General features: G+C 26.1%; 1 protein-coding gene across 13 annotated transcripts in view; it reads left to right on the top strand.

Annotated features, from left to right (window-relative positions):
• Positions 1 to 1,436: 1,436 nt before the first annotated feature.
• LOC145835464 (uncharacterized) overlaps positions 1,437 to 16,357 on the top strand; it is a 35,913-nt gene continuing 20,992 nt past the window's right edge. For 10 of the 13 annotated variants that reach the window (XM_082943065.1, XM_082943062.1, XM_082943067.1 and 7 more), the window contains exons 1-10: positions 1,437 to 1,709; positions 2,073 to 2,143; positions 2,550 to 2,835; positions 3,164 to 3,279; positions 5,296 to 5,430; positions 6,880 to 7,026; positions 8,937 to 9,034; positions 9,345 to 9,447; positions 11,457 to 11,582; positions 12,611 to 12,760. In XM_082943065.1, coding sequence (XP_082799191.1) covers positions 1,523 to 1,709; positions 2,073 to 2,143; positions 2,550 to 2,835; positions 3,164 to 3,279; positions 5,296 to 5,430; positions 6,880 to 7,026; positions 8,937 to 9,034; positions 9,345 to 9,447; positions 11,457 to 11,582; positions 12,611 to 12,760 — 1,419 coding nt within the window. In that variant the 5' untranslated portion in view covers positions 1,437 to 1,522. The remainder of the gene's footprint in view (positions 1,710 to 2,072; positions 2,144 to 2,549; positions 2,836 to 3,163; positions 3,280 to 5,295; positions 5,431 to 6,879; positions 7,027 to 8,936; positions 9,035 to 9,344; positions 9,448 to 11,456; positions 11,583 to 12,610; positions 12,761 to 16,357) is intronic. The other 3 variants (XM_082943069.1, XM_082943070.1, XM_082943072.1) reach the window with 3 other exon arrangements.

Here is a 16,357-nt window from a genome sequence, read left to right as displayed (position 1 = left end):
AATTAATTATTTTCATGTTTTGTTCTAATAAAAATGTACTGTTTTATTTTATTATAATTTATTATTCTATTTAATCATAGGTTAATACCATAAAAATCATAGGTTAATATTTTAATTTCACCAAAACAATAAAGTTTAGTTTGACTGATTTACTTAAGAGTTTTTAATGATTTAAATGTTAATGATAAGCAAAGTTTGCATTTTAAATGATATGAACAATACTATCAATAATTTTAGGATTTAAACAGCTTTAAGTTGTTTTAAACATGAGATCTAATTAAAATATACAAAAATTAAATGATTTTTATATTAATAAATAAGATTGGAAGTTTTTAGTTTTTAATTCTTGCTTATGATCAAAGTTTATATTACTCAGAATATAATAGGTTTAAGAAAAAAACTAGTAGTTAACATTAGTAATAATTTAATATTAATTTAGTAGTTGTGAAATTAGTAGTTGTTAGTAACAACCTGTGTAATGTTGGGTTTATTTTTGGAAACTATTGAGTCATGAAAGTTTAGTTTAAAAATACACAAGATATTTTAGTGTGTAGTACAGTCATTTAATATGTCACACAGTGTCATATGCAAATATTATACAAAAGTTAGTTTATTTAACATTTGTTATTTTTGTTCAACCACTTGTTAAAAAGGTATGTTGTTTTTATTCAATTGAGAAAATAAATTAGTTTAGCCATAGATAATTTTTGTTACTATCGTATTAAAAAAATAGAGCATATTTATTGAAATAAAGATAAAATACTTGTTTTTAATATTAAATAGTGTAAGGGTTTATGTGTGATCATAACAAGTTAGTCATTATAAACATTCTTATAACTTTATACCAAAACAAAATGATAAGAAAATTGTTTGTACTAGCTATTACATAATTATTTCTTGTGTAAAATATGTTTTGAACACCCTTTATATTTTGATGTTTTATCACAAAATAAAACTTTGTTTTTGTTTGCAAATTTTTAGCACTATTGCTTTAAGCACACAAGTTATACTATAAATTGTTGAAGTTTTATATTTTTAATTAAATTAAAGTTAACATTTTAAATAGTTGAGTATATTGTATAATTACTTTTTTAACTCTCATACATAACTGAGTCATTAAGTTCTACAAATGTTTTCAATAGAATGAGTATAATAAACTATTGTTTTTAATACAATATATAATTTTTTCAAGGTTTACAAGAATATAATAGTCAATCAAGAAAATACAAAGCTAATAAGTTATTATTTTTTTATTGTACAAAAGTTTACTATTTTAATATAAGTTTAAGGAACAAGATAGAAGTAAAAGTTATATTAGATTAATTATCATAATATTTTTATAGTTATTTAAAACTTTTATTTGCAATAGTTTACTTATTAAATTAAACAAACTAATACATAAAAAAACAAAAACAAAATTGTTACTTTACAGAGGTTAGTTAGTTTTATCTCAGTAGATAAACGTCAGGACAGCCAATTAGGATCTTTACACACACATTTTAACCAATAAGAAAGAGTAGAAATGATTGAGTTATCAGCGTTGGGATCGGTGGCCATGGTCACCACCGTGTTCGTGTTTTGCATTGGAGCGTTGGCGTTGTTGTCACATTGGTCTTTCAAGAACGACTCGTACGATCAGATGATGAAGAGCCAGAAAGTGGCCGTGAGCCAGTCCAAGAAGTCCAAGGCTAAGAAGAAGAACAAGAAAGGTATTGTGTATATGTTTTTGTTGTTTGAAGAGATAACAGTGTAACTGTTTGAAATTCTTATAATATTTAGTTTGATAAATAAATGTTAAGTTAATTTTTGCAACTTTTGTTACTATTTTTAATAATTATTTTTTAAACTTCTTGAAGAAATGTGTTAAAAAAAGTTAAAGAAAAGTTACATTGAACCTTTTATTATTTGGTTGAAAAAGTCAAAAGTTGTGTTATGAATATTGTACTAATTTTTTACTAGTTCTGTAATTTGCTTGTGTAATTATTATAGCTAAATAAGTTCAATGTAAAAAAATGTAATTCATTTCATTTGATTTAAAAAACCTATTTAACCTTGAAATTATTATTAAACAGAAAAGGCAGCTGCAGAGGAAAAGAAGGCAAAGAAAAAGAAGGAAAAGAAAGACAAGAGAGCAGCTGTTACAGTAAGTTAAATGTTTTTTATTTAATATTCTGTATAATTGTGCTGTTATTATCAAAGACAAGTTTTAATGTAATTTTAACTTAAAATAAAGGTTTTCAAATGCTGTTTGTACCAACTTCTATACTACTTAAAATTTGAGAAACACATGACAAAAATGTTTAAGATTAAAAAAAAGTTAATAACAGTCTCTCTAAAAAATAAAATTTACTAATAAATACGCTTATGTTACAATATTTATGTTTAATAATAAAGTTTTTAATATTGCTTAATAAAAAGCTCATTTCTACCTCAATGCTTTTATATCAATGAGCTGTAATATTCATGCTTTAAACTAAACAAAATGCTTCTTTTATTTTAAATAAAAATGCTTCTTATATATTGCTTGCTTCAATTAAAACTCGCTTCAGCCGGCCGAAGCCGCCCCATTGGTTGTCGAGGAAGTAGAGAAAGCCCCTGAAGCAGAACCTGAGCCAGTTGTAGTCGACGAACCAGAACCAGCTGTTGTGGAAGTTGTCGAGGAAGCCGAGCCAGAAGTCGTCCCTGAAGTCAAAGAACCTGAAGTTGTTGTTGAGGAAGTTGCCCCTGCTGCCGTTGAAGAGGTCGTTGTTGAAGTGCCCGCTCCGGTTGCTCCAGTTGCCGCTGCTCCCGTTGCCGAAAAGAAGAAGAAGACCAAGAAGGGAAAAGCCCCAGTTGGTATGTACACCTTTCTGTAACTTTTATACGTTTTTAAATTTAAAAAAAGCTCACTCTTCAAAATCATTATGAAGTTTGTGAGTATGAAGGTATTTTTAGTGGTTTCAAAGTCCATCTTAGTTAAAGTTAATTTCTTAGCCCTCCCTTTACTGCCCTTTTATTTCTGTAGATATTTTGAGATTTAAGCAATAATAGATGTTAATCTTTTTATTACTCATTAATCAATTTTACAACCAAGCAACTTTTTCATATAAACAAACATTTGCAAACCAAATTTACCACCAAATTTTATATATTAATCATCATATTTCAAATTATTTATCAACAGATTCCACCACCAAGCAACTTTTCGATATGGTCACCAACACCAATCTTGACAGCAAAGCTTCCATGGCCCTCATTCGCATTTTGACTGAGAAGTACAATATGGCCGAATGGGAAAACGTATGCTGAAAATATACATTAAATTTAAAATGATATTAAATAAATTAGTCATTAGGAAAGTAGAGTGTGTACAAGCAAAAAGTGTGCCTGAAATATTTGAGTGTGAATGTATTTTGGAAACAAGTAGAAAATAATGTTATTCAAATAGTATAATAAAAACTAAATTTTGTAAAACATTAAATAAACAAATTTATGAAAATTTAAAAAATATATTCATAAACAAAAACAGCTTAAATACGGTTTTTGAGAAAGAAAAAGAATTTTATATGAAATGTGTGCCACAGAAGTTTTGAATTTGTTAAAAATAGTGTACTTAATACAATTTAAGTTATGAAATGTGTGCCAAAATAAAAACAAAATATTGAAATGTCAATCATGAGAATTAAAAGCCTTGGCATAAGTGAAAAGTTGTGAACATAATTTATTTGAAAATACTTTTACATGAATGCATAACGGAAATATAATATTAGCAAAATAAAAAGGTTTGGCATAGGTAAAACATTAAGTTTTCGTAAAACTTATAACAGAGATATTAGTTTATTTTGTACATCCTTTAAGAATTAAAACTAAATTTCAAGAACAAGCGAAAACCATTCCTAAATGAGAAAATGTTCTTTCATAATTTTGTTTGTACATTATAAAAGCTGTCAAATCTCTTAAATCGAAATGAGGAAATGGAAGATCAATTTACTAATTTAATTTAAAGTATAATATTATTTCAGGTTAACTTAAGATGATTACAAGAGCCATCAAACCTTTGTACACCATTTAAAATCAAAACTAATAAAATAATTTTTAGTTCACAACTATGTTTATGTTTTTCCAAAAAGGCTTCATATCACTAAAATCAATCAAATTTTTGTCTAATCTATAATTAAATTAACTTGTTCCTTACCATAGTACTGAGTCTTTTCAATTTTTTCTTGGATTACAACAAACCTTTTATTATTCGCATTACATGCTCCATGACCTTTGTACACCAATTAAATCCTAAATGAGCAAATTAAATTTGAGCTCAAACATCTGTCAAAAAAAAAACAGAAATTCTAAAAGACCGAGATTACAACTAGTTTCTTAATCCAAATCGTGGCATAAAAAAACAATTGATTAAATTGAACAAACATTTAATATTAAGTATAAAAAAGTGTGTTCCAGTGCGAATTGCGGTTCCGATTGTGACGTCATAATAACTGTTACACGTGTAAATGCGCTTGTGAAGCTAAATCAATAAATTTCCACGCGTACTTGTGTTGAACAATTGTTGAAAAAGTGCGCGTTTTGCTCCCTCTGTGACGTAACACTTGCATGTTTGCTTGCTTTTAACACGTAAACATGACATTCAAGCAATTAGTTTACACTTTTTAGACGTTATTTTTAGGAAAAATCACGCAGAATTTGAACTGACGCATCTCAGGGTTATTTTTAGAAAATTTTAAATGTTCAAGCAATAATTTCCACGTAACTATGAAATTTTGAGTAATTGTAAATTTTTACAGTCATTCTATATGCGTACAACTTATGTATTTTTACGTACATTGTTTGACTTTGAGTAATTACTTGTTGCAGAAAAGCATTTTTTTACAACAGTCAACATAAAACTTCCAAAATAACAAATTTCAATATTGTGATTTAAAAACACAATTTACTAAAAGTTTAAAAATTATATCAAAGTTTATTTCAATGGGTGTGTGTTTTGATACTGTGTATATATTTGTGACTGTATATCTGTGGTATGTTTTTATATTTTATCAACTCTTCCATAAAGAAAATCATGTGCGTGAAATTAAGATAAATAGTGTGCTTCTGTATACTTGATGTGTGCTTGCTATTTATGTGTCTTATCCTTATTTTTATTTTAATAGTTAAATATTTTAGTTATAATATTTTAATATGTGTATTGTGTACTTGAAGAGTGCTTGCTATATATATGTGTGTGTGACTTATTCTTATTTTTATATAAATCAATTTAATGTATACAAAAACGAAGTATTTTAATTATTTTTTGATAATTATCAGACCGAAGTCACCCCCGAGGACGCAAAGAAAGAAATCGACGATTTGAAAGTGAAGCTCGAGTCAGCTGAAAACGGACTGAAGGCCGCAAACGAGCAACTTGCCACTGTACAAGCCGCACTTGATGCTTTGACCAAGGTTAATAAAAATAATTATAAAATTTATAAATAAAAACATTAACATATTTTTATCGTATGAATAAAATGTTTATATTAAATTAATTAAAAACGAGCAACTTGCCTCTGTACAAGCTGCACTTGATATGCTTTGACCAAAGTAAATTAAAAAAAATAAATAATTAAAAAAAATAATTAATTAAAAAAAATTACAAATTAATTACAAATGAACAATTGACAACTGTACAAGCCGCACTTGATGCTTTGACCAAGGTAAATTAAAATAATAAATAAATATACTTTTATCGATAAATGACATGTTTATTACAAATTAGTTACAAATGAACAACTGTACAAGCTGCTCTTGATGCTTTAACTAAGATATTTTATATAAAACTATTAAAGTATAAATGAGTGAATTATATTTAGTTGTTTTTTGATATAACGCTTTTTTATGTTCACCTGAAAAGGTTAATAAACTAATAAAGCAAATTAGCTTCCAAAAACAAAAATATTAAGAGGCAGTGTTAAAAGGTTCAACTGATGTTTTTTGATTAAGTAACATCAAAGTTAATCAAATCTGTTGAATGATGTTAAGATTTGAAAAACAGATCTTTTAACACAGTTTTATGTGCGATAATCAATTATATAATGCAAACTGCCATCAAAATTAAAATTTTTTTTACAAAGTTTACGAAAAAATATCGTATTTAAATCTGAGTTTTACCAAAAAATATGAGTTGTCTAAATAAATCCCATGTTTGCACGTGGGGCGACACTGTGTTGTATATTTGTTTAAATTAATATTTCTTATAAGAGATCTGCCGGAGAAAAAGAGTAAATTATGTTATTAGATGTGTAAAAATGATCACATAACAACGTCAGTACAAGGCATCAAAAACCTGGAATTTGAAAATTAAGGCTAGAATACCTGGAATGTATAAAAATATTTTTGATTACATATCAAAATCGATATTCCACATGATATACCAATAACTGCAAATTCAGTTGTTCAGACCGATATTTTTACTTTTTCTAAGATACTGTTTTGTGTATTTTTGCAAGTAAAGAATGTTAGATTTTAATTATAATAAATAAACCCACTTGCCCAGTAAAACCCTGATTTAATTGATTTATTTCATCCCTATCTACATTTTAATTGATACTAGTTAGCTAATTAAATAAAATCAACAAGTGGTTAATCAAAAATATTAAGAAGTAGTGTTAAATGATGTTTTTTGATTAACATCAAAGTTTATCAAAACTGTTGAATGATGTAGCTGTTAAGTTTTGAAAAACAAATCTTTTAACACCAATACAAATGTGCGGTTATATAATATAATAGCATATATACATATATAATACAATAGCAATTATACAATGCAAACTACCATCTTTTTTATTTTTTGCATCTCCTACGTAACTATTTTGCATGTTTTTGAAGAAAAATTCTCAAGTTAAATCTTAACAGAGTTCGGCCGAGGAGAAGGAGCAGATGACTGCAGCCAAGGCGGAGGTCGACCAACAGTTGAAAGATTCGCTGGCCAGCAACGAGAACCTGAAGAAGCAAATGGAGCAGCAGTTGGCCGCTGAGAAGTCGTCGAAAGTTGAACTGGAGGTAATATTAAATAAAATGAAATAGTTAATTCAGAAAAATTGTACAAAGTTGAGCTGGAGGTAATATTAAATAAATAATAATAATTAATTCGGAAAAATCGTACAAAGTTGAACTGGAGGTAAAAATAAATAAATAAAATAATATTATTCACCAAGTTGGCCGCGGAAAAGTCATCCAAAGTTGAACTGGAGGTAATATTAAATAAAATAAATAAAAAAAATAATGTTATTTATCAAGCTGGCTGCTGAGAAATCATCCTAAGTTGAACTAGAGGTAATTTAATAAATAAATAAAATAAAAGAATTAATTCGGAAAAATCTTCTAAAGTTAAACTGGAGGTAATATTAAAATATATGTAATATTGTAGTCTAAAAAAATACATAATTATGTAGTCTAAAAAAATATTTTGATTAATAAGTACATTAGGAAAAACTACAATTAGGTGAGTACATGAAAAATATGAAAAGCAAAAATTGTTTTGGTATAATAAACTCAAGCTTAAATAAGTTAAATAGTGTTAAATGAAAGTTACATTAAAACTTAAGCTTAAAAAAAATTAGCTTGACTTTGTAAACGATCAAGTTCAAACATTGTCTAGAAATAATTAAATATTGAAAAAAGTTGGACATAAAATTGATTATTAAAGATTTTGGGTTGAAATCAAACAAAATAAAGTTTGATGATGTTTGAATAATTAAATAAATAAAGACTTCCGCTCAGGAATAATTATGACAATAAAATATTTTATTACTTATTTACTTGATTTAATTACTTATTGCTTAATAAAAACATACATGATTTTTAAAGCTTAACAGTTAAATTAAATTCAATATAATAAGTTTAAATAAATGAAAGTTTAACAATTTGTTTGAAATTTTGTTAATATTATCTAAGATTTTTGTAAATGTATTTTAAAAACATACAAAATTAAACATTTACAAAGATTTCCGCATAAAACTAATTAATAAAATTAAAATTAAAGTATCTACATACCAACAATACTTTTTTAAATAATATTTAAGAAAAAATAAACGATGATTATTAATATCTAAATGCAAGTTGCTAGATAAAACGCTTTTATATATACTTTTTGTTATTTAATTACTTTTGCTCAGTTCAGGTTTGAGAACAAATTAAATGCAAATTAGTTCAAGGAAATTCAAGCGCTCATATATGATTTCTTTGTGGAAATAATATACGTAATTTAGTCCACCAATAAGATATTAATTATAAGATTAAAATTCTTGTTTTGCTTCCGTGGGTTTTTAATTATTGTACCTTAAAAATATGAACTCTTCCCTACTAAAGTACCAGATGTATTTTTTTAAATATAAAGTTTTCAAAAGCAAGTTGTGTGAGGATATTTAAGTTTTTCAAAATAGTTTTATGTAAATTGTTAAATAACTAAAACTTTAAAACTAGTTTTGCAATTCAGTTTATATAAGGTTTTATAATTTAAGATTATGTTGTACTTGAGTAAATTATATTTAGAAGTTAACGCAATAAGACTGAAATAGCAGTCTCACTTTAAACTAGACAGGAATTTTAAGCTTTTGAAATATATTAAATTAAAGCCGGATTAGACTGTATTGTACGGATTCTAAAAGTATAAAAATTGTTTTGAAGTCATTTTAAAACTCACAAAAAATTTTTATTGAAAAAGAAAAATTAAATGCTGATTCATATTTTAACGTTTACAGATTTATATTTTAACGTTAAAAATATATTTTATTATACTTTAGGCTAATTTGAAAGCAGCTAACACAAATTAAATAAACAAGTATAATTGTTAATATTTTATTAGCTAAGTCAGCTATTGTAACTTAAATAAGTTTATTAATTGTTCAAACTTAACTGAACGCAGCTAATATAAATATAAATGATAATTATTTATTGATTATTTATTACAGACCAAATTGAACGCAGCAGTGTCTGATGAGAACAAATTGAACTCGTTGAAAGCGGAAAACAATATCCTCAAACAGACCCTTGCCGGAAATGCTAAGAGGTAAATAGATATTATGAAAATGTTATGTACATGAATTTTTATACATTTATTAGCTATTATTTATTTTAAAATCTAATTAATTTGAATTTAAATGTTGGCAAACAGACTCTCGCTGGAAATGCTAAGAGGTTTCATATTAAATGAATTTATGTACATAACTTTAAATTTACCAGCTATTTTCATTTATTTGGTTTGAAATATTTTTAAACTTAAATTTTTTGAAGATTATTAAAATAAAGTATAAAAAAAGATCTGAAAGTAAATAACTGCAGTAGATACATAAAAATTACAAAAAAAAATTATTACTCAGCGTTGAAAAAGTTAAAGAGTTGACTGAGGAGAATAATAAATTGAAGGAACAACTCAAAACTGCTGAGGCTGCCAAATCTGAATTGGAAGCTCAAAATAACAAGGTTTTTATTAAACATATGAAGTATAACATAATTAAATAAATTAAATATAACTCAATTCAGCTCTAAAAAAAATTAATTAAATTTTCCAAAATTAAAAAAATTACATTTAAGTTATCAAAAACTAGTATAACCATAAATCCTCAGAACTAGATAATAAATTAAAAAATACCCTTTAAAAGGAATAATTTTGTTTCAATTTATTTAATAAAGTTTTATAGAAAATAATAAATTTGTTTGTTCATTAAAATTTTATTCAATTAAGTTGTACTACGAACTTAAGTAACACCAAGCCTCTTGAGAATAAGTTGCTGAGAAATTACAACCAGTAGTATAATTTGCATTTTGAAAGTTTCTTAAATTATTAACTGTATCCAAGTATAATTTCTACTAGAATAAACTCTTTGCACTATAAATGAAAGGTTACAAAACAGAATCACAAAAGAAACTTTTGTATTTAAATAACTAGTAATATGATGTATCTGCAAACACTCGAATTCTACGAAAATATCTTATTTAAAAAAATAAATTGTTTGTTTAAACTTTCTTTGAAGTCACGCCCTGACTTAGGAGAAAATAAGTTTTAATTATTGTTTAAAAACTTTGAAAGTTAAACAACTAATTAACAGAATTCGTGTTTATAGATCGATGATAACAAATAAAATACTCAAAAATTTCGTAATAGTATTTGAAAAATAAACTCCCGTAAACTTGACGATAGCAAATGAAGTACTCATAAAAACTTTTTTCTAATAGTATTAAAAAGTTAATTTCCCATAAATCTTTCAAAAATCTGCTAAAGTTGAGATTGCAGCTTCTAATTGCAATTTGATGAAGTTGTTTATACAAGAAGCACTTCATACCACTCTCAGCAACTTGTAAAGAAAGTGTTTGTACAGCAATTTGTTTTAACAAGTGCAAAACAGTTTTCAATATGAAAACTGCTTTCAGTAGACTTCTAGTAACCTAACTTACATTTTATTAAAAGTTGGCACAATTGACTGATTTTTTTGTAAGATACCACACACTTTTGTTAAAATTTTAAAGTTTTATATACTTTAAACCAACACCATTTTAAGTTATTAAAATAAAACTACTTTCAAGAAAAATAAAGAAAAGTAATCCCACACATATGCGACATATTTCTTATTTTTTAAACCACAAACTATAAACTGCCCACCCAAAACTCAACATGACAAAACTTACGAACCTGTGTGCACTCTGTTTTTAATCCAAAAAGTATATTTATTGCAACATAAACAGCTGTATGTATATTTGTTTAACAAAAAACCCTTTGATGTACAGATCTCAAAACAAGAAAGTTTCATTAGATCTCTCTTCAATTTCTTTCAATTTTTAAGCAAGATTAAAGAATCAAAGTAAGAAAACAAATAAAAAGTCGAGCGAAATTCAATACACTTTTTTGTTGTAATATAATTTTGTTTATACAACAACGTCTTTGAAGTAAACTTCAAAAAGCAGAAAGTTTTATTACTCGAATGTATTTACATCAATGTTGTTTCAAGTAAAAATGACATTTAATTTATTCTCAATATGCAAAAAAAGTGCTCAAAAAAAATGATTTACCCTTCCTATACAGAAAAAAACGTAAAAAAACTAATTATAAGCAAGTAGGAAATATAATTAAAGTTACATGAAATTCACACATAACGACTACACAAAACCAAACATTAAGTGCAAATTTTTAAAGAGTGTTTTCATAGCACAATGCGTTTATGTAGGAGAGTTGTTTTAAGGTTCCAAGTTTGCATTTAAGTGCTGTGGTATATTTTATATTTGAAGTGTTATAAACAGTTTTACTGAATTTGAAGTGTTATGAATATTTATTTTAATAAAATTGAGATTTGGAGTTTTGCAATCAAGTGTTGTTTACATTAGAAATTTGTAAGTTTTCCAACGTTGTAGTTATTTTTATATTTTCAAATCTTTGAGTGCTGTAGTTTAATTTGTGTTTTGTTTGTTGTTTTCTATAGCAGCTTGTTGTTAAACAGAACGAACTTGATGCCTACATTGAGAAGATCGAGTCTCTGGAAAACGAGGTGAAGTCTTCCAACGAGAAATTCACAGAATTGGAGTCCGAACACCAGAAGACCGTCACCGATCTTCAGACTAAAGAGGTTTGATTTTATTGATAAAAAAAATATGTAAGAACTAATATTTAGATTCAAGAGGTTTGATTTTATTAATTAAAAACAACTTTAAATTGATCTTCAGACTAAAGAGGTTTGATGTTATTGATAAAAAGATATGTAAGAACTAATATTTAGATTCAAGAGGTTTGATTTTTTAAAAAGGAATTTAAATTTAGATTGATCTTCAAACTAAAGAGGTTTGATTTTATTGATAAAAGAAATTAAAGAAAAAACTATTTATCAAACTGAAGAGGTTTGGTTTTTTAGTAATGACTTTTCCAATTTCTTATTTTAAGGCAAAGAAGTAAAAGAAAAACTTAGTAAAATAGTTCAGAATGAATTAAATATTGTTAATAAACTTGTTTAATTGATAGTTAAATTAGTTTTAAAGAAAATATCTTTCAATTTTTTTTGCACAAATGATAGCAGTTAATTAATGCAACAAATTGATTTTGATTTTGTAAATTTTTGTTGATTACTTGCCGAGCAAAATCATGATAGCAATATTGAATATATTAAAAAAATTTAGCAATCAAGTATTTAGAAAGTTGTTTTTAAATGGGTTTTATATGTTTTTACTAAATTGTAAAAATGTACTGCTTGCTATTCGGTGTAGTTAAAAAATAAATTTAATTATTGAGGTGTTTTAAGACGAGTTGCAAAATGTGTTTGGAAATATAATTGCAGTAAATAAGTTTGATTCGGGTTTGAATTTAAAAATTTAAAGTTACAGACGATGGTCCTTTTCTGTTCGCATTTCTCGAAAACAGATAAATCTTTATAAGATTACCAGTTTTAATTAGATTACCCTCTTAAGAACGTTCACCAGATTACCACAAAAATCAAAAATTAAATAGTCACAATTTCTTTTTTAACAATTACCGATTCATTAATGAGATCATCTAAATAAAAATATTATTGACAAAACCTCGTTTGTAATCAACCCGAGCGCATTTTGCAACTGCGTCATCACGCGTCACTCATGTCGTTATGACGTCACACTGATCAAATAGGAGGAGTCGACCAAGCTGCTGTCGCAAGTGACCCAGCTGAGTGAGGACGCCGGTTCGAAGGAGCAGAAGATGAACGAACTGGTTGAGGAACTTCAGCAGCGGCTTGAAGAACAAATTTCTTCGGAGGCGACTCGCGCCGATCAGCTAGCCGTTAGTTAGCAGTCGTGTAGAAAAAAAAAAAAATAAATGAGCAGTTTTTCATGGTTATGGGTTATGAAAAGTGATGTAACTGTAAAATGTCCCAAAAATTAAGGAGTTTAAATTAAAGAAGAGTTTTTAGAGCAACTACTTATGGGTTTTATACTACAAAAAATATATACGTTTATACAATGCTTTAAAGTTAGTTTTTCTGTGATCTAGAATTATTATAGTCATAAGTTTAAGCAATTTTTTATATTGGGTTTGAATTATACTGTCAAACAGTTGGAAAGATAATCAATGAAAACAAATGTTTTATATTTTGAAAGGATCAAGTCTTCTTATAAAGTATTAAAGTCTTAGCATATGTCATTTTTGTCCATGAGGTATAATTGTACAGATATTAATTGTGATAAAATTGAAAGAATATTGAAAAAAATACTCATAGCTAAGAAAAACTGCTCAAATAATTCATACCAAGAAAATTGTTACTGAAAAGCTCAACACTTTCGGCAAACTTTAAACTTTAAATCATTGTGAATTACTTATTTATTCTTGGTTCATGAATTAATAATACTTTAATCTTTGTGACGTAATAAAATAGGGGGATTTGGTTTGTATGGCTTTTTCAGTAACAATTTAATAATTCAGATAAAATAATAAATACTAGCAACAGGTGCGTGTAATTTTTATTTTATTTATTTGTTTTAGCTCTTTAGGTAGATTAAGTTAAAGTTTTATTAGAATTTAAAATTTTTTGGTTTCATAAATTGTTTTAACAATTATCACGTAGCATTTAATTAAGTTTGCTTTGTTGCTTAATTTTGCATGAATTTGAAATAGTTTGCTTTTTTATTTTGCAGCTTTTTTAATTTCTGCAACGTGTAGGCTTTTGCATGATGATTTATTAGAAAAAAATTTAAAACATTTTTGTTTGTAATCACAAAACATAAGTAAGATCTTTAAACACACATTTGGCAGATAAAAGATAAAAGTTCTTACGAAATGTCAGCTGTTACTAATAAATAGCAGGCAACAATAAAATAAAACAGCGAATATTTACTTAATTTAAAAAATTATTTACATAGAAAAAAAACACCAAATTTTTGTGAAATGAATTTTTCAAAATATAACTTAAATTTTATTTATAAGTTTTGTGTACTGATCAAAGAGCCTGAATGAGATGAAAAAATTTTCCGATGTTTTCTATAAGAAAGCAGCTGTCTTACTTAATAAATCAAAAAAAAAAAAGAGAATTTATAAAAACGATGACTCACAAAGCTTCCCTTTGTTTTCAAATTGCCCTCAAATTAAATTTTGTTGCAAAAGTTTTGTGCAAGCTTTTACACAAAATATCTCACAAATTAGTTCTTTGTTGGTTTCAGCACATAAGCTCGACTTTTTGTTTCATTCGAACAAAGGGTTTAGCACAAATTAGGTTTGAATACACAAAAAAGATTTTGTATACTATGCTTTGTTTTTGCACACAAAATTATCATACAACAAAATTTTTAATTTGTTGTTTTTATAATTACCTGGAGTTAGGCTTGATATTTTGGTCTGGGCGAAATAATTTTCATTTTTTATTTTGGTATTGTGACGTAATATATGGGGAAGAAATTAGGATTAGGGTCAGCAAAGTATTTCTTTTCTTTTCAAAACCCAATTCTCCAGTCGATTATATTGTTTCAAAATGTTACGAAAGAAATTATGAAATATAGTTTTTAGTGTAAACATTAACCCAGACTAATTGTGTAACTGGCATTTGAGATGGTTGACAGCAAATACAAAATAAATTATTATTCTATGTTTTTAGTGTAAATGTTAAAAAGTTTTGAAAGTTAGTTTTTTTTGATACTAATTCCAATGATGCACATTTTCAACGAAAAAACTAAAAAATATCTTGTTAAAGGTTTTTTATTAAAAATTGGTTTTGAAATGTTCAAATCTAGTCCAGAAATAATCTGAAAGTTTGTTGTCAAATTTAAAGTAATTGACATTTTAAGATTGACTTCACCTTTGAATCAAATTCTTATCTAATGACTAAGTTCAAATGAATTTTTTAATCGAGTTTTTTAGATCAAAAGCCAGCTTTCGAGTATGATAAATTATTTAATTTAAAACCATTGTAAAACATATGCCATTTTGAAACTTTGTAATCATCAAGTATATTTTTAAGTTTATTTCGAAAAAAATATAGTTATATAGTTCAATATTTAACACTGTAAATTATTTAAAATTATTGCGGCCATAAGTTGATAACTTAAATTGAAAAGTTTCATTTTGATTGATTTTTTTAAGCTTCAAATAGTTACAAAATTCAGATTATTTTAACTTTTATATGTAAGTCTAAAGCTTAGTGTCGGAATTCTATTGTTCGAAAACTATTAAAACGTCAAAATTAATGACAAAATTTGAAAGTTTAAAGTTTTTGTTATATTAACTTCTAAGAAAATAATCAAGTCTTGGTAACCATGTAATATTATATAATGTTTTCTAAACAATGGAACTTTTTTTCATGAATAATTTTAATTAATCTTAAAAACCTTTGAAATAAGTTCATAGGCTTCCATAGTATTAAAAAGTAATTACAAACTGTTCATTTCATAATTTCTAAAATGCTTTCAATCACTGTCATGTTTTAAAAGTAATTAGTTTTACTTATAAATACTAAAATACAAATCAAAGCCCATTACTTAAAACTAAAGATTAATTTTAATAATTTTTTCAAACAAAAATCAGTCTTTTAATTAGTGTTAATTAGTTCCTAATAACAATTAAGAGTTTTAAATTAAATTAAAATTTTCACTTAATTATTTATAATTAAACACATATTTTTGCAAAAGTTTTATAAAAAATAAATGAAAACAAAACGCTGTTTTGTAAGGTTACTTTGTATGCTAGCAGATATTGTAATGAAATACACACATTATTCCTTAAATAAAGCATTTACACTTTTTTATTGTGTAATCACAACATATTATTTTACATTAATAAAAAAACTATTATTTTATACACTAATTCTGCATGGAAAAATTTCATCTTAAAAATTGTTGAATTTCATAAAAAACTCTCAGTTTTTTTTTCCCGCTTGCATATTTAAAAGTTATTCACTTGGAGAATATATAGGCTAGTCAAGGCTCATACAATTAAATTTTTGCAAAAGTTATCAAGGGCTTTCTGCATGTAAGTTGCTTAAAAGTACTTACATTTAAAACTAGGTGAAAATAAGTATATATTCTTTTGATATTCACTGCATGATAATATCACTTAAAGTAAAATTTTCCATTTCGTTTCACCATTTGCTTGTATTGGGTCAACCCGTTGTGCACGTTACTCAGTTTACTTGCAATATTAGTATTGAAACTCACTTCAAGAATTAGAACCTGTTATAGACACTTACTGCATGTAATTTGGCACAGCTCACACTGCTAAAGAAAAATTGGCCCTAAATGTAAAACTTCTGCATGGTATTAGCACAGCTCACTGAATAAGTTGTTTAGGTCTTGCACACTCACCACTTGCTTAGGATTGAAATTCTTTAGAAAAAAACTAGTTATTTTATATGAGTTTAATATATTGGACACTTACTGCATGTAATTTAGCACA

The sequence above is a fragment of the Thalia democratica genome, chromosome 5, assembly GCF_965202585.1.
Source record: "Thalia democratica chromosome 5, ktThaDemo2.hap1.1, whole genome shotgun sequence".
Taxonomy (NCBI): Eukaryota; Metazoa; Chordata; class Thaliacea; order Salpida; family Salpidae; genus Thalia; species Thalia democratica.
The sequence above is the reverse complement of the archived record's forward strand: the minus strand, read 5'-3'. Positions and strand labels throughout refer to the sequence as shown.